This window comes from Miscanthus floridulus, chromosome 16 (assembly GCF_019320115.1).
Source record: "Miscanthus floridulus cultivar M001 chromosome 16, ASM1932011v1, whole genome shotgun sequence".
NCBI lineage: Eukaryota > Viridiplantae > Streptophyta > Magnoliopsida > Poales > Poaceae > Miscanthus > Miscanthus floridulus.
In genome coordinates, this window is record NC_089595.1 from 78,233,144 (window position 1) to 78,251,707 (window position 18,564).

Genomic DNA, 18,564 nt, shown 5'->3' on the forward strand with positions numbered 1-18,564 from the left:
TCATATGCATTAACACATAAACATGATGTTCATGACATGTTTTAGTAAATGGTTTCTGGCGAGTCACATTACAAAAGGTAACGCTGCAGCGTTATTGAGTTCAGGATCTTCTAAGGAATTTTGGGCACAGATGAGATGACTTACTACTCGTGAGATCAAAAATTTTAGATATACCATAATACCAGCAGTGTTTTACACTTTTACGGCTGCTGCGAGTGAAGCTATCTGCAAAAATTACAGCTCCTCTGTGCTTTACAGCAGAAAAACCACACATGATAGTATGATACGTACGAGCCATTTCTGTAGAGCAAACGAAGCATGTTATTACTATCGCTCTCTGTGTTTGCAACTGCTGCCTCATGCTTTTGCCCATAAGAGCATGTGCCCCCACTCCATGCATCTTTCGATGTGCATGCACGTCCAAAAATACATGAGGTGGGAGCACATGCCTTTAACGGCAGATTTAACTTTCCTCTGCCTCGTTGTTCTCCCCAGCTACCCGTTGGCCTCACCATTCCAATCCTAGGCCGCATCTTCGCCGTGCATGGATTCGGCGGTCGGGGAGCTGCCGCCCTCCTTGAACCCCGATCTCTTCTTGGCCTTCTCTGCCCACCCCAGGACGCCGTGCTGCACATGCTCGTTGAAGATCTCCATCTTGCAGTAGCTCCCCATCTGATTGATCGAGCACAGCCCATCAATCAGTGTTTGAAGGATACTGTATATAACAAGTGCATCGACCACAAACGGATACCGAGACCAAGAAAACTGTCAACGCACGCACCTGGGGCCTTGTTTAGTTTTAAAAAGTTTTCTCAAAAAATGCTACAGTAATCATTACATCGAATCTTGCAATACGTGCATGGAGCATTAAATGTAGACGGAAAAAAAAACTAATTGCACAATTTGGTTGGAAATCGCGAGACGAACGTTTTGAGCCTAATTAGTCCATAATTAAATACTAATTGCCAAATAAAAACAAAAGTGCTACAGTATTCAAATTCCTAAATTTCATCCAACTAAACAAGGCCTGGGTTACAATTGCATAAAGAGGCAGTGTGCTGTAGCTGCAGAGAAGTTGAATGACGACCCTGCAGGTACATGCAAGGATGGATGCAGGAGTCAGAATGAAGAACATGAACATGAACATGTACAGCTGCCCTTTGAATTCCTGTGAGATGTACTGGAGGGAGGCCATGGCGAATTACCCGAGGACGAGCCTGGGCACCAGGAAACCGATGTTGTCCATGAAGCAGGACTCGAATCCATACGTCATCTTCAAAAGGAAAGTTACACAGTGTCGTTGCGTTCAGTCATGGGCATCGGAGGGAGCACACTTCAGAATCAGAAACCGTGTGTCGTAGTAATGCTTAGTAGGAGTAGTTACCAGTATCCAGAAGAAGAAGGCGAGCTCAATCGCGTTCTGAAAGAGGATGAAGTGGATGAGGTGCAGGATGATCCGCGGCCGCCCGAACCAGAAGTGCTGGTCTGATGGCGTCACAACCAGATCGCCCTCGACCGCCGTCTGCTTCTCGGCTACGTCGTAGGCTAACTGAGCTATCACGTGCTCCAGCTTTGTGCCAACGGCTAACAGAAGCTGCAACAAGTAATTAGACGCCCTTCATTAAGCACCTAGTCCCTGAATGCTTATAATTCAGAACTTGCTTCAAAGTCTGCACTTACAACAAGGGGAAGGAAAGCCATCCAAAAGTATGTGTGCCAACCTGCAGATTAACAAAGTGAAGCGTGAGTAGTTTGAGAATCTTGAATAAATACTGAAATCTTGCTAAAGGACCTAGCTGCCTGTTAAAAAGGTCAAACTAGTTCCGGGGAAGAATTTACAGTAACAGAAAAAAACTTTTTTTTTTTTTTTTTTTGCAAAGGTTGAAATAACGGTTTACCATTGACATTGAGCAACAGAAATATCACCACGAAGATCCACAAGCGCCAGCTAAAAGGCGACAAAAACAGCACGGTTAAGTTTATTATTCATGAAGCAAATTTCCCTCAAAATTTAAAATCGAATTATTACCTTGTACCAACTATTTTCTTAAAATCAGACTCTAAAACCCTCACCATGTATTTGTGGAAATCAAATTTCGGGTTCCCGCGACAGTGAGTCTGAAATCCAAAAGGATGCATGTTTACATATAAAGAATATAACAGAACATTATCCTGATATCCAATGGTGCTTACCATGATAAAACCAAGACGCATTGCGGCGTAGTCTGATTTAGCTACTGAACCATAAAACTGCTTACGAAATGAACGCTGAATGGGAAAAAGCAAGAGGAAAGGCTATTAGTTCACCAATAGACTATTATGTGAGGGTTAATTCATCAGTACAAAATAACCCAAGAAAAAGCATAATTAAGTAATTTCCACCATAGGTGGCAAAAAGTGTGCATGCCAAATTGAAAACTTAGATAATACTCGCCCCTGTGAAAAAAGAGAGTCATTTTGGACATTGACGTGGCCTCCAAAACATATAATTCTATTGTGATATACTGATATATAGCAGAACATAAAAGACACCTTTTAAAAAATATCTCATCATATAATTTTCAAATGTTTAATCTCAGTGTGTCAAAGGATATTGATGCCCAAACATCACATATAGTTTGACGGCTTTTGTAAGAAAAATATACACTATAGTTTAAAACGTCAGTTTTTTTTCTTTGGAGGGAGTAAATATTATTTTTCAATATACAGACAGTAGAACACATGAATGTACACCTTACCAGCCAACACAACGTCTTAAAATCTGTGCCAATAACCTCATAATGCTCTGATAAATGAAACTTGATGCATAGGTAACACCTTCTTAGATCCTGCAGTTTCACATATCTGATTTTATCAATCCTATCAACAAACAGGTCTCTATCTTACGAAGATAACAAACAACTGTTCCTTTTTCTTGTGAAGAAAATAATTAACCAGATCATCATAAACATAGCTTTTGTTTTCACAATGATTAATTACATGTTTCCAGTTTCCGCAGAATAAAAAAAGATGTTCAAACCAATGTGTCTCATTGCACTAAAATATGAGCAACAACAGCAAAGCTGGGTCGTGATACCGTTTCCTGCAGCGTTTTTCTGAATTTCCTCCTCCCACTTTTTCCATTTGTGTATCTGAGTAAAAAAAAAAGAACAGTATCAGCAGCCGGCAGAAGAAGCAACAAGAGTTCCACAGTTTATTAACTGCAACTCTGCAGGCTTATGTCATAAGCAGCTTAATTAATTACCTTTGCACCTCCTAAAAGCATAGTTGTAGCACAGAAAAATGCATGCGAGACAGCCAGAACAAATATGAAGATGTGCAGCTGATGCAAGGCTTCTTGGCACAGCAGTGGAACTTTCCCCTGTCAGGACAAACGCATACCAAAAAAGAAGGAAACATCAAGACGCCATGTTGTTCGTTTGATTAATTCTATATTATTAGCTGTATTATGAATAAAACATAGACAGCCAATGTCTTGCAAAAACTAAAATATATGAACAGCGAGTGCTATATATCAGAGTCGCAGGATTATTCAGTCAGTTCCTCACCTCCTTTTCGCACAGCCCGGCCTCGGCTCCAGCCTCGCTGAGCATCCGTGCCCTACTGATCCCACCGAGGATATCGGCGGCGACAAGACGCGCCGCCATGACGGCCGCCGATGGAGCCTCGTCGTGCCCCGGTTTTTGGCACGGCAGCATGTAGTCTGTCCAGCTGGGAGGAATGCATGTCCTCTGGATCGTCCCCTGCAACACCGTGAGCAGCAGATGAACCCCAGAAGCATCATCTCTGCAAACAATACACACCAAACACACAGAAGAGCTCAAATCATTGAAGACGCACGTACGTCTCTGAGTAGAAGAGCAAATAAAAAAAACTTTTTTTTTCTAGTAGTAGTTACCTTCTTTGACCTTGAGGAGCGCCTCGTAGAGCGGCCTCTGATGGTTCTTCTTGAGCGTCTGCATGCAAGAGTGAGTGAAGCTCTCAGCTCATCAGCATCACCGTCACAGCTCGTAGCAGCTAGCAAGCAGCTGAAAAGCAAGCAAGAGCTCCAGCTCTGCCTACGGCCTACGTACGTACCTTGCCGAGGTGATGGAGGCCCCGCTCGGCGGCGAGGGAGATGAGCACGAGGATGGTGCAGACCGCCGCCACGATCCACGTCGGTGTGAACTGCAGCGCCGCCGCCTCGTCGGCCTCCGCCATTGTCCGTCCGGCCGTCCACCTGTTCCCGACCCCGCTCTCCTTCTAAGACTGATTGGTTGCTAGTCCAGGTCTCCAGGAGCGCGCGCTCGGCGCTTCTGCCGTGGTTTTCGTTTTATGCCGTCGAGACGCCACCGGACGCACGTGGTGCCGTCGCGATAGTGGAAGGCGACAGTGGGGCCCACTGCCCCAGGAGCGAAGAGCTTTCAGGTGGGCCTGGGAATATGAGACCGGTGGACGGCAGCTCACCGTTGGGGAGCCGTTGTCTCGGAGCTTTAAACGGTGGTGGATGCAGCTTCGTAGCATGGCCACATAACTCGAGAAACAAAATTCTATCCAAAACTCCAAATATAATTAAATTTGTTTATCTTTTTACTAATAAAAACAGATGGGTCATGGACCTCTCCATCAACTTTCATAAATCCACTTTCATCCCCTTGAAACATTGATGTCAATGCCAGTGCCATGTCCTAGTTCCTGGGCTGTTCTATTTCTTCTTTTCCTCAACATTATTTGGGTCCTCTGTTTTTCAACCTCTCATTTGCTCTTTTGATCGGTAATTCTCAGCTATGGTGGTCGAGTTGTGCTTGTTAATGCTGCCCTGGGAAGTCTACCGATTCGCCATATATGCTCTCCATGTTTCTTCTCAAGATGTTAGAGAGATCATTGACCGATTGACGGTAAGCGTCGTTCCTTTCTTTGGACGACAAATGCCAGAAGCCTCAATGTCTTGTTTCATGGGACCAGATGTGTGCCTTTCTAAAGGTGTTGATGGGGCTTAGTGTCCGTAATTTGGAAGATCAGAAATGGATGTTGCCAAAAGGGAAGATGAATAGACGAATCTCAAATTTACAACCACGAATGTTGCCTAGAGGGAAGATGAAATAGACGAATCTAAAATTTACAACTTAAAATTCGGAAGCGTTAGTTAGGAGGTTTCTGATTTCTTGGAAAACCAAAATAAGAGAAAACAAAAACTTGAACATATGTCCCTCCCTAACATAAACTTCACTCCTACAGGGACCGTGGCACACAACCCTGACGGTCAAGTGCCAGGCAACGGCAGCAGGGTCAGGTGGCGTGAGCAGCTCCTCTCCTGCACCTGGCGCATGAAGACCATAGTCGAAACCCCAAACTGATTTGTACCCGACCTTCCTCAGAATATAAGGGGAGGGCTAGCTCCCATAGAGAGGGAAGGAGGCCGAGAGGGCAACAGAACATAGCTAAGAGTCCGATCCGACAGTAGAGAGAGATCCCATCTTAGAAGCAGAGGAACAACAGAGTGTTTCCGCCGACCACCCGACTAGAGAGAGACCGGTTCCTCACTTGCCGGGAAGAAACCTCATCGCCGACGAGCCGTAGGATAGCACCAAGCGATCCTCTACCAAATCCCCGTTCTCCTCTGTTGTAACCCCCCGATTCGGGTGCTCCTGAACACGAACAAAACCGCACTGTTGGACGTAGGGCAGATAAACCGCTATGTATCCCTTATGTTTTTTAGTACCCGAGCCACCGGAGACAACCCACACTTCTGACATCCGACGAACGACCACGATGATTGCCACGGCAACAAACCCGCGACAGCTAGCGCGCCAGGTAGGGGAGTGTGTCGAGTGTGATTACAACTCTATGGTGGTCGGAGCCACCCGCGTCTCGTCATGGGAGCAGGCAGTGCTGCCCTAGAAGGCGGTGTCCGCTTCTCCGGCGAGGTCATCGTCGCCGCCGGTGGCTTCATCCCGGGCCAAGTTCTCAACTTTGAGAGCTTGGCCTACATCGTTGATTGCTACAACAAGCTCCACCCCCTCGTGGAGACCATGCCTGTAGACAACGAGTCTCTGGCGTCGTGTTCCCCACCGGGGCTCCTAGGAGCGCACTTCTGAAAGGTCCAAAATAGCTAGAGGGGAGGTGAATAACCTAATAAAAATTCTACAAAACACTAGAGCAAATTGTTAGACAACAATAAGGCGATAAAAGAGGTTTTGCTCTAGCTCTACAAAGTGCTATGCAAGCCACCTACCAAATGCGTGTATATGATCTCTATGTCAATCACACGAACAAACTTGCTATGTCACTACTTCTACCACCAGTGAGCTAGCAAGAAACAAGATACAATAAATTACTTCTAGCTACTGAACTAGTAAGATAAGCTACTACTACACAAGAGATGTGTATCAATGAATGTAATACAAGTGAAGTAGAGGGTGATATACCGAACCGGGCAAGAGATAAACCAATCAAATGAATACCAAGATGACACAATGATTTATCCTGTGGTTCTGTTGCTTGCCGGCAACTTAGTCCGCATTATGACGACACACTCACTTGGTGGCTCACACGCTGGCTTCACACACCTAACCCAACACTTGAGCGCCATTAGAACCAACACAATACGAGGGTACATAAGTCACGAGCAATCCATTAGAGTTGCCTTTCGTGGCTCCTGCAGAGAATAGGCACAACAACCCCTCACAATCGATCGATCCGAGCCGGAAACAATCACCACTTCCACTCAATGATCCTCCAAGCTCCGGGTCGGCTAGGTGACGGAAATCATCAAGAGTAACAAGAGCACCACCAGCTCAACTCGCCCCAGTGCCACAAGATGTAAGAACTCGATGCAATGCACTAGAGGCTCTCAATCTCAATCTACAATGTGATCTCAAGTGATGCAATGGAGTGGATTGTGTTCTTTTGTTCAGAATAGGATTTCTCAACAGTTTGAGGTTCAAGAGAGTGGCCATGGCCGGGCAAGGGGGTATTTATAACCCCCACCATGAAATAGAGTTGTTACCCCTTGGAGCTGAAAACTGCGTGGGCACCGGACAACAACGGTGGCACCAGACAGCAACGGCCGGTGCCCTCCAACTGTTAGTTTCAACGGTTGAAAAATCGACCGTTGTCGGTGTCAGCGGCACTGGACACCATGTCTGGTGCACCGGACAGCCAGTCCGGTGACCCACAGACACAACGATCACATTTTCCTCCCTCTAAAAAATAGGGCGGTGCACCAGACAGCCTATCCGGTGCCCTGTCCGATGACCATTTTCACCAAGTTCCCGAAAACTCTACTCTTTGAAAAAATAGGGCGGTGCATCGGACGGCTTGTCCGGTGCCCTGTCCGGTGTGCACCTTAGATCAAGGTTCCAAGCAGACATGCGCACGTGCCGCGGCATCTCATGGACCCTGTCGAGACCCACCAGACAGGTAGTCCGGTGCCACCCAGTGGCAGCACCAAGAGCCCGAACACAACCTTGCAAGCGATGCTAACTCTTAAATATTTTCACAAACATATTTAGAGCCAAGTTAGCATTTCCAAATAGTTTTTTCATGAACATTTTCGCTTGCTCTCCGTTGTGCATCAGGCCTAAATGCAATGCATAGTTATCCAACACCTAGTGGCACTAGATGACCGAATTGTCCGATAAGAGCATCCCTCTTAATAGTACGACCATCTATCCTAAATCTAATCACGCACTCTATTGTGTCTTGACCGGCAAAATAAAATCCCTATTTATACATTTGCCTTGATCTGCATACGGTTTTATTTTTCTTTTTCTTCTTTTCCAAGTTAGAGCACTTTATCTCATCTTTTGGCCATCTCCATCACTTGTGTGTCATCTAGCTCCGTCACTTGGACTTAAGGACCAACCTATCTCATAATCACACTTAGACATAGAGTTAGTCCAATAGATTTCATCAATTAATCAAAACCAAACTAGGGCTTTTAACCTTGAGGTCCTCTCCCGGTAGGTCCAACTCGGTTTGGATCCAAACCCCACCGTGTCGGAGCGTCGCTACATGCTCTACATGCTAGCGAACGTCCACTACCAAATCGCCACCGGCGAGGTGCTACCGCTGCCTGATCGCTTGTAGTACTACCTACCGGATGGAGCCAGACTGTTTGGCACAACAGAGGCAATAGTACAAAGGGAACGGTCAGGAAGAGAAGGCATTGATGATTAAATTGAGCGAACCAGACACACATCTCCATCTCCAGTGTACCGTTTCTCTTACTCTTCTCCCTCGTGTACCCAAATCTCTTACTTACAGTATCTTCTAGAACCTCCTAGTGTCTTCCTCCTAGCACCTACTATACTGCTTGCTGCTTGTTCCCAAATTGATCCTAGTTGATAGTTGTATTAGACTATTGAGGGCTTGTTATTGGAGAAGTGATTAAGGCTGCTAATAATCTCTTAGCAGGATACCGTTGGATCTTCAACAATACTAGATATTAGTTGCAATATATCCATTGTATGTGTGACCTTTATATTTTATAAGACTTCATTTTTTATTAGAAGAAAAACGTACACATGCGAACTGAGCCTTCCTTGTGGTGGAACCTGTCCACCCGGGTTCAGCTGTTAGCTTGGCATAAGTGCTCGTATTTTCCTGGATTTATTCCAGGATTTAACGGCGTTGTGCTTTCAGTGGTAGGCGACGTCCCCGCCGACAGTAAGGCGCCTATGGTGACTTCGTCAATCTCGAGATGTGCCGGCACAGTCTTTTGGAGGTGCTCATAGAGATAGGGTTTGCGCATATGTTGAGTTGTGTAATTCACAAAAAAAAGTTGCACACAAACGCACTCGCACCAAAAATTTGTACGCCGTCTACTTATGTACACATATATATTAGTATTGTGTAGGCCTACACTGAAGAGGTGCACTCATATGTGCTATAAATCTCATATCGTGACCATGGGTTGGACACGCGTGCGCCGCTAACTGAAGCGGCACACACATCGCCAGAACCGAGGACGAAGGGGGCAAGGGCTGGGGATGAGCAAAACGGCCAGCGGCAAGGTCGTCATGGGCTCGCGGCCGGTGTGGTCGTCGACACGGCGGTGGCGGCACCGGTAGTGGTTAGGGTTTCAATATTTGCAACCATCCATCGCTGACAGCCTTAGAAAGAGGTGCCTGGGGCGGCGGCCGGCTAGGTAGTGGTGGCGGGTTGAGGGGGGCTGTGAGCGAGGCGACGGTGGCGCCGCCAAGCGGGTGGAGGGAGACAACCGAATGGGCAGTGCCGGTGGCGGGGGCAAGGAGTTGCTCGTGAACTCCTGGATTGGGATTAAGGACAGGTGGGTTCGTTTGGCGGCTGTTGTAGGTGGGCGGTGAGGTCACCGGCGACCTAGGGGGCGGGCGGGAGGAGGAAGATGGGTACGCGGAGAGAGAGAGAGAGAGAGAGAGAGAGAGAGAGAGAGAGAGAGAGAGAGAGAGAGAACGCGTAAATGGCTATCCCTACTGGCGTGCTCGCGTCAAGAATGAGTGTCGGTCGGACGTATATAAGACCATCACATTTCACAACTGTGATAGCTAAGATATATCTGATGGTCAATATATTTCTAGTCAGAGAGATTGAATATGAAAGTAGTGGATGGCAATGCATAAAAGGCAATATTCTCCTTATCCTTTGGATTTATTATAGACCGGTTGACACAACCGCGACAGGATTCGTTGATGCAACATCGACAAGATTTTTTAGCAACCCTACATATTATGTTTATGAGATGAAGAAATACCAGGGTCAGGCCGAAGATGTGCAAATTGTGTATTCAAATTTCAAAGGGTATTTTTTATTTGTAGCCTAAATCCTTATATGTGCTTCAAGATATTAAGGCAAACTAAGACACTTATTCGCGGCTGCTGCGACAGTAAAAATGATGACATATAAACCTGTTACACCACTACAACACGGGCACCCTGCTGTCCCATCTTCTGATTATTCTATGTTTCCAACGACCTCAGCATCCTCCCCAGCCTTCGCCATTTCAATCTTAACAGAAGGTTCCGCGGAAGCGGCATTGTTCGTCGATTCCTTCTTGCTAGCAGCACCAAATCCCTTCAACCCCCTCCCCGACGCCCTCTTACTCGTCTTCGCCCACACCAGGACGCCCTTCTGCACATGTTCGTTGAAGATCTCCTTCTTGTAGCAGCTCCCCATCTTTTGTGCAAAAGGGAACAAAGCGTTTAATCATCGGAATAGGAGTTTTGAGGATAACAGTTTGTATAAACAATCCATATCTGAAGTCTGAACGCTGTCGCACCTGAGTAACAATTGCATACAGAGGCAAGGTGACGTAGCTACAGATAAGCTGAATAAGAACCCTGCAAGTACAAGGCGTGGATGCAAGTGTCAAGAGAACATACTGAGACTTGCATTTTCCCTATCGCATGAATGGGCAATAAGGTGGAGGATTCTGAAATGATTAAATACCCCATGACAAGCCTCGGCACGATAAAACCAACAGATTCCATGATGCATGCGTCGAATCCGTAAGTTGTCTAGAAACATTAAGGAGGGTAAACAATGCTGTTTGCGATGAGTTATCACATCTCTGTGCGCTTTGCAAATGGTGCTTAAAAATATACTTACCAGTATCCAGAAGAAAAATGCAATCTCAAATGAGTTCTGAAAGAGGATGAAGTGGATCAGGTAAAGGATAATTCTAGGCTTGCCGAACCAGAAGTGCCTATCTGATGGTTTTACGATCACATCGCCATCGATAGCTGTGTGCTTCTTAGCTACATCATGGACTAACTCAGCTATGATGTGCTCCAGCTTAGTGCCAACAGCTAACAGAAGCTGAAACAAGTAAAGAGCTATCCAGTAAGCACGTAACACTAACTAGGCACGCGGTGGTCAAGGATCAATAGACAACAGTTAATCATATTGTTTAGAGTATGTGCAAGGACCAGCCTATAATTAAAGCAAATAATTCACTTCATCAGGACGTTGAGAAAATCAATACACGGTGAAAGGGTACCAGGTTTGGTTCCCCTGTAAAGGCCAAGCAAAAATGGTGAACATCAGGCAACTATGACATATTTCTCCAATGCAAGAGTTTATGGGTCCTTTTTAGCGATCTTCATAATTTAGACATTAGAGAAAAAACTAGATTGCCACTTAAAACAACAAAGTATAAGCACTTTTTTCTGAACACGCAGAAGACCTGCATATGTCATTGTGTTAAGAAAGGAGAAAAATACAAGATACGAAGCAGTAGTGTGCGGAGAAAAGAAACATATAAGCACTTACAAAAAGGGGAAGGAAAGAAATCCAAAAGTATACGTGCCAACCTGCAGATTAATGGAAAGGAGTGGTAAGTTGTTTTTAGAAGCTTAAATACATACTGAAATATTACAACAATACCTAGCTGTCAGTTGAACAGGACAAATTAACTCGTCCTGCACAAAGACAGGGCAGGAAAATAGAAATAATAATAATGGTCTTTTGTGTTAACATAGGATAGCTAAGTTTTACCGTCAACATTCAGCAATAGAAATATCACCACGAAGATCCACAAGTACCAGCTAAAAAAGGAATAGAAACAACATGGTTATGTTTATTCAGGAAACAAGATTTGCATCAAACTTTAAAAAGAATATATAGACATGTGTACCATTCTTTGGATTACCTGATGCCTACTACTTTCCTAAAATCAGCCTCTAAAGCCCTTACCATGTATTCATAGAAATCAAATTTTGGGTTGGAAGGGCAGTGAGTCTGTAATGAGGGGAAAAAACCCATGTTTACAGGCCAGGAAAGAACAGAATATTAGCTTATCATTTCGGCAGATGCTTACCATGATAAAACCAAGACGCATTGTGGTGTAATCTGATTTAGATACTGATCTATAAAACTGCTTAACAAAAGAATGCTGAAAAAGAAAGGAAAGTGAAGGCTAATAAGTTCACCAATAGTGTCTTTTGTAAGAAGTTCACCAATAGTAATAGAAAGCAATTGCCACAAGATAAAAAAAACATGTATGCAAACAGTGACTAATAAATGAAGTTACGCGACATAAGATAGAAGATAAAAGAAGACATGAAATGCACTACTTACAAGCCAACTCGATATTATAGTTCGTTTCTTGATAAATTCGTCATGTACATTGGTTACCTTGTTAGGCCCTGAAATTTCAGTCCATTTTATATTTTAACAAAAATATAAGTGACTCTTCTTTTGCAAGTAAAAATAAGCATATCATAAGAACATCTTTTTAAATGAACCAAGTAGAAGACCTGCTTGTTATATTAAAAAGAAGTTCAATCCAGACTGGATATAATAAAACAAAAGAAGCACAACAGAGCAACATGACTCCATTGGCAACTAAAAACAACAACTGCACCAAATGGTTGGATCGAGACATCAACACAGCCCAAACAACATAGACTAGTGAGGCTATTTATATCCTCATGGAAGTGCCAAGAGGCCAAGAGGTTAGGGAGACACTAACACCAAAATGTATTGTAGTAACTACCACCGTAAAGCAGTACCGTATATACTAAATTTTGGTACCTCCCATGTTATAGTTTTGGTACCTTTTCAAGGACCATAAAAGACCACGGAAACGAAGAAGCTCCTTAAATCGATTTGCAGTCGCACAAGAAGACTAAAGACAAGTTCAAACGCAAGTGTGGCACCGCAATAAAATATGAGTAACAAGCTAGATCCTGATACCATTTTCAGTAGCATCTTTCTGAATTTCATCCTCCCACTGTTTCCATTGGTGTATCTGAGTAATTAAATACAGTAAGAAACAGACAGCAAAAGTAGAAAGAGTTCTGCTGCTAAACTGCAAGGCATACCAAAAGCTGCATACCTGTACACTTCCTAAAAGCATAGTTGTGCAGCTGAAAATAACATGTGTGATTGCCATAACAAATATAAAAATGTGCAGCTGATGTGTGGCTTCAAGGGACAGAAGTGGAACTTTTCCCTGTAAAAAACAAACCGTACAACTTAGATATACCATTAAAATTAAAACATAAGTAAAAAGAAACACCTCGATTGACGAATCCTTCTAGCATCATTTACTAGTTAATTAAGAGAGATAAAAGAAGGTATGAGTTATCCCTCTACCTGAAAAGAAAGGTAGCTACAAAGCCTACAATTAAGTTGTAGGAATGCTGTTTTCAATCTAGGACTACGCTAAAAAGGGGTAACAACATAAGCAAAGCAAGTACATCATGATAAAACACTTGTTGTGTTAACCAACCATGTGCCCATCTGATCTTAGAAAATATAGTTAGCCTCTGAAAAATAGTACTGTAATCATCAGTTCGAATTGTCTAAATAAATTCCCAATCTAATAGAAATCGACAGAATTTATACTAGAGAGAGGCATCATGCCAACTCTCCTTTTTCTGTCTATGGTGCCAATAATGACCAAGTCTTATGTCCCTGTCTCTCCACCTGAATTATAGTATTCCAACTTAGGCTTTGTTTGGATTCACTCAACAAAAGTTTAGCTAGCTAAAATTTTAAAACTAAACTTTAGCCAGCTAAAAGTTCTCCCAGCTAAATTTTAGCTAGGGTGTTTGGATCCACCAGCTAATAGACTCAGCTAAACTTTAACTAGGTTTAGCTAGGTTGAAACAGCTAAACCGAGTTAAACTTTAGCTGATCTTTTAGCTATGCCGTTTGGATCCCTAGCAGCTAAATTTAGCCGGCTAAAGTTTAGCCGGTGGATCCAAATAGTCTCTTAGAAGTTAGCCCAAAGCCCTAAACATAGAAAATTTAGAAATTGACAGCAGAACATGGCATCATCACATTCTCAGGCTGAAAAAAAAAACATTGATCGTGTTTAGTTGGTCTAGCCAACAGGTGGCTGTCATGACCGCCAACTCGAGTGGCTAAGTTAGGCTCTTAGCTTTTATGTTTGGCTTTCGTTTCGGGCCTTTGGCTAACTCGGTCAGCCCAGGTGGCCTTGTAATGGTTTGCGCCGGAAATATAAGGCGCCGGACCTGTATGTGAGTCGTTACGGAATAACAGAATCTTGAACTCGTCTTTCCGTCTAACAAATTTGTTGGTGGATGCGAATCAAAATCATATCTTACTAAATTTCATCTAACTGACCACCATGGCTCAAACAGAAAAAAATGTAATGGACAATAAGGTTTATTCCAAAATTCTAATTCCGGAGTCTGATCACCTTATTATGGCAGTGCTCAGACCCAACGCCTGCACTCAGCAGTCGCCTACCGATCCTGCCAAGGGTAGTCCCGACATCAATGAAATGCTTCTTGGTGGCATGTCGCCTACCGGCGTGCTCATCTGTCTTCTTGCATGGCAGCATGTCGAATGTCCATCCTTCAGGGATGCATGTCTTCTGGATGCTCCCTTGGAACACCGTCAACAGCAGGGAGATGAACCCCAGAAGCATCAACTCTGCATCACATCACACAAAGACAAAGAGCTAAGGTTTGTGCGGTAAACCATAATGCGGAAGACTCCGTATATGCGAGTTTCATCCCCATAAAACTTATTTTATCCCGCAAAATTTTTATCCTCTCTTTTCATCTATGCTATGCCATTATTAATTATCCCGAAGTGAAAAACAAGGAAATGAAATGGAGGCACCTTCTTTGATCTTGAGCAGCGCCTCGTAGAGCGGGCGCCTCTGCTTCTTCTTCTTGAGCTTCTGCAGGACGTGACAGGCCGGTCGGTCACCCAGATTAGCGCCATGGCCGTCAGCACTGCTCTCCTATCGAACAGAACGGCTGAGTGAATCCAGGAAAGCAGAGCATAATACACACCTTGCCGAGGTAGTGGAGGCCTCGCTCGGCCAAGAGCGAGATGAGCACAATGAGCGAGCAGACCGCCGCAACGATCCACGTCGGTGTGAACTCCAGCGCCATCACCTCGGTCTCCTCCTCGTGCGCCATTCAGCCCCCGTCCGGCCTCCACTACTCCTACAGAAAGCGTCAAAATAAAGGAAACGTGAACCGTCTCGCCTCTCCCGGAAGGAAACGCGGGGCAGACTCGCTTAATATTTGGCCTGTGCTGCAGCTGCTGTACCTGTATATGTATATATATATACCCAAGTTTCCAACTGCCAGCTTGAATAGCTGTTACTTAGTAGCTTGGATTCGTGCAGCTGTTACGACGTATTATTCGAGGTTACGTTCGAGCTGATGATCGCAGCTTGGATGTGTCCCAAGTTTCCATTTCCACCTTCATATTCGAGGTTCGAGCTCATCGCAGCGTCCGGGCAGCTTGAGGCGAGCCGATCTTGTAGAGAAATATATCCAGACGACCCGGCCGCATAGATGATTGGATAATATGAGTAATTACTGGAGTTGTTGATTAGACGATCGTTTCGGGTTCTACGTTGCGGCATGCACGTAAGCTACTGGACATATATGGATTACTAGAATATCTACACTGTAAGTGGTTTAGTTTTTTTCCCCCCTTTGAAAGCCTGTAAGTGGTTTATAGTTCATAGGTGGACGTTCGAGAATCCAAGAATGAGAGCGTGTATATATGTTTTGAACTAAAAATGCATGCAAAGTATGATAAGATAGGGATAGTTACTAGAATACATGCATGAGCTATCATGAAACCAATTTACATTATATTAAATTAATTATGATCACTACACTAGAACACGGGTTATGCTAGAGCCAGCAGTGACTACTTATCATTGCCGGGTGGTAAGTCTAGAATCTAGAAAATTGACGGGAAGCTAATCACTCAGCAGTGATGGCACCTATCACTGCCGGGTCAAGCCACTCACTACCCGGCAGTGTTATATCACTGATCGTAGAAGCTACGACCAACAATGATAACTAAGATATCACTACCGGCCCATGCCATGACCCGGCAGTGATATGTCACTGCCGGGTCAAGCCACTACCCAAAAGTGATATTTTGCATATCACTCTTGGTTTTTGTTGTAGCCCGTCATTATTCTTTTCAATCGTTGGGTCCACCTAACTATTGTAACTTTGATTCTCCACCGTTAATGATCCCACCTACCACCGTTACTTCGGGTATAAAAGCGGCATCCGGACGTCTCCACGACAACCCCCAACTGGCCAATTTATAGTATGCAAGAGAGATGTAGCTCATATTGTTTCGCCACTTATAGTATCCATACATATGAGCTCTCTGTGGGAGAAAGCTCTTCACATACACATTTCATTATGAGTAGTCAAGATGATGCACATGAAAGGTATTAGAAGAATGTTTATGAAGATAGAGCTATGTTGAATCTTAGGGACCCTGGGAGCTATTCTCGGGCACCCTCATTGTAGCATGGGCCGCCCAGTTTGTTGTTGGGCAGCTCCTCGAAGTTGACATGCTCTTCAAGTTGTTCTTAGACCCGCCACTAGAGGCATAGATTCATCACAGCTTGCAGCCATCGTGGCTCCTCCACCCCCTCCCGCATCCTCTTCCACCTTCGAGATCCCACTTGCATAGGTTCTAGAAGAATTTTTGTGAGGTGGTTATGTTACATGTGTTTGTAGACTTTGATGCTAACAATTATATAGTCGGAAAAAGATCTATGTTATTGTTTATGTAATTTTATTCTAAAATCTTTGTTATTGTATATCAGTATCCTATACAAATATTTTTAATAATTTCTATGGTCTTTTGTTACCATTTTTACCGGCTGACTAGTATTTTGGAACATTTTCACATACCTTTACTCTATTTTTTTATGAGAATCAATAAGAATTAAAATAAATTATCTGCTAACATGGATAGGTGTATTATCCAACGGGGGACACCTCCATCGTGATTGTGTCCAACTATTGGGACTATCATAGCTAGGGTTGGATATGGAGCCAGCTCGGTTCGGCTCGGTCCAGCTCGAGCTGGCTCGTTAGGCTAATGAGTCAGCTCGACTCGGCTCATTAATATTACGAGCTAGAGGGGCAGCTCAGCTCGGCTCGTTAGCGAGCTCGAGCTGGCTCATTTAGCTCGCGAGCTACGAAAAAATAGGACACACATGTTTATAATGTTCACGCCACAATAATTTCAGAAGGCGATGTCCACCGTTATGCAACCATACATGATTAATACATATCCGGTTCATCAAAAGTATCAACCGTGCAACATAGCTGGTCCATCCATGATCCATGCAGTTCCAACATACTTACTAGTTGCTTGACATCACAGACTTAGGAAAGTACACAAATTCAATGTCAGCATCATCATCTTCTCCCTGGAAAATAATTCATAAATCAACATTTAAGTACCACATCAATTATAAAATCAAAATTCATATGAAACAGCTGAAAATAAGGATTACACATCAATGGAATAGGTGTACACTTTTAGGTCAGCATTATCATCTTCTGGATTCATGGTCGTAGGCTGATAGGCCTCAGCTCGTTTGAGCTCGTGAGCAGCTCACGAGCTGGCTCGTTAAAACAACGAGCTAGACTTCTAGCTCAGCTCGTGAAAAAGTTAAAACGAGCCGGACACAAGTCGAGCGAGTTGGCGAGGGCGAGTATTTTGTCTAACCCTAATCATAGCTGGATCAGAGACAAGCTGACAGTGTTGTATTATCCATCCGGACAATGATTAGTGCGAACACAAGGTTGACAAGTACTCTTGTGTGTTCGTTTTGTGATGAGTGATTGTCAATGTGATCCACGAAGTAGGTTGAGTGGTGACTAACCCTACCATGGCGAAAGCTATGTGTGCGACATGTCTTTTGGCTTGTGTTGTGCAGGTGTGGAGCTCGGATGCGGTGGTCGACGGCGAGGTGAAGGTCAAGGAGGACGTGCCGTGCCGATAGACCGGGAGAGATGAAGGACGGACGTGAGGCTTGGACCGAGGGACCCAGAGGCCGGGTGACTAGCCGCGGTGGCTGACACTTGGGACATCGACAAGTGCAAGAAGACATGGAGTGACGGTGTTGACCGGGTCAAAACGGCGGACGCGTGAGTCGAGCGAGGCTTAGGAGGACTTGGTGGGCCGACCGGTCGAGGACGGCGGTGACACGCGTCGGATGGCGGAGAACGCGTATGGAGTACGCTACCCGTGGACGGTTTACGGGTTTGGGCCTCAAAACCCGTGCGGAGGTTCCGAGGAGGGACGGACGACATATGGCGGCATCGGGGAGTTCGCGTCGAGGCGAAGCTACCGGTGAGAAGGCGCGGTGGCCGTCGGATCAAGATTACACCGGGTTGGACAACAACGCCCTTGGGCTTAGCGGTTTAACTCATTTGTATCCAGGGACAAAACTGGGAATGTATAATAGCCCTGTTAAATAGGATGAGGGAGCCCCCATCTCCCTCACCTCCTCTAGTTTTCATTTTCTCCTTTAGGGTTTCTTCCTCTAGTTTGCTTCCATGTATGAGAGAGGTCCACAACTCAAATTGTGACTTGGTTTTAAAGGAATCGGTGGCCGTAACCACCGTATGCCCTTCGGGATTCATGATTTAGTTGTGTTCTTGATGTGATTTTGGTGTTCTTCACGAGCTCCTTTTGTCCTCTCTTGTTTTCCCTCTCGTTTCTTCGTTTTGGGATGATTTTGGTTCGTTCTTGTTGCCTTGGATCGATCAATGACATGAGTAGAAGCTTTCCACCGAAGGAAATCCACTAATTCCTCACGAGATCGTAGATCCGGGCAAT

At 44.6% G+C, this 18,564-nt stretch overlaps 1 protein-coding gene and 1 pseudogene across 1 annotated transcript; both read right to left on the reverse strand.

The window, feature by feature from the left end:
- Positions 1–863: 863 nt before the first annotated feature.
- Positions 864–4,262, reverse strand: LOC136512426 (MLO-like protein 1; annotated as a pseudogene).
- Positions 4,263–9,852: 5,590 nt separating this feature from the next.
- LOC136512876 (MLO-like protein 1) lies at positions 9,853–14,861 on the reverse strand. Its single transcript, XM_066506887.1, has 14 exons — positions 14,733–14,861; positions 14,557–14,617; positions 14,129–14,364; positions 12,797–12,913; positions 12,655–12,709; positions 12,037–12,104; positions 11,777–11,851; positions 11,609–11,697; positions 11,455–11,504; positions 11,230–11,270; positions 10,567–10,776; positions 10,408–10,475; positions 10,238–10,298; positions 9,853–10,134 (listed from the first exon to the last, which is right to left on the reverse strand). The coding sequence occupies exons 1-14, from the start codon at positions 14,859–14,861 to the stop codon at positions 9,913–9,915; spliced, it is 1,482 nt and encodes a 493-aa protein (XP_066362984.1). The 3' UTR covers positions 9,853–9,912.
- Between the last annotated feature and the right edge of the window lie 3,703 nt (positions 14,862–18,564).

Excerpts from the sequence above, each read along its gene's own strand:
- LOC136512876 (XM_066506887.1), bottom strand. The coding sequence starts at position 14,861 with ATGGCGCACGAGGAGGAGACCGAGGTGATGGCGCTGGAGTTCACACCG. Across the intron at positions 14,365-14,556 it reads GCTGCTCAAGATCAAAGAAG|AGTTGATGCTTCTGGGGTTC; the intron begins GTGCCTCCATTT and ends GATGTGATGCAG. Across the intron at positions 11,505-11,608 it reads AGGAAAGTAGTAGGCATCAG|CTGGTACTTGTGGATCTTCG; the intron begins GTAATCCAAAGA and ends TTCCTTTTTTAG.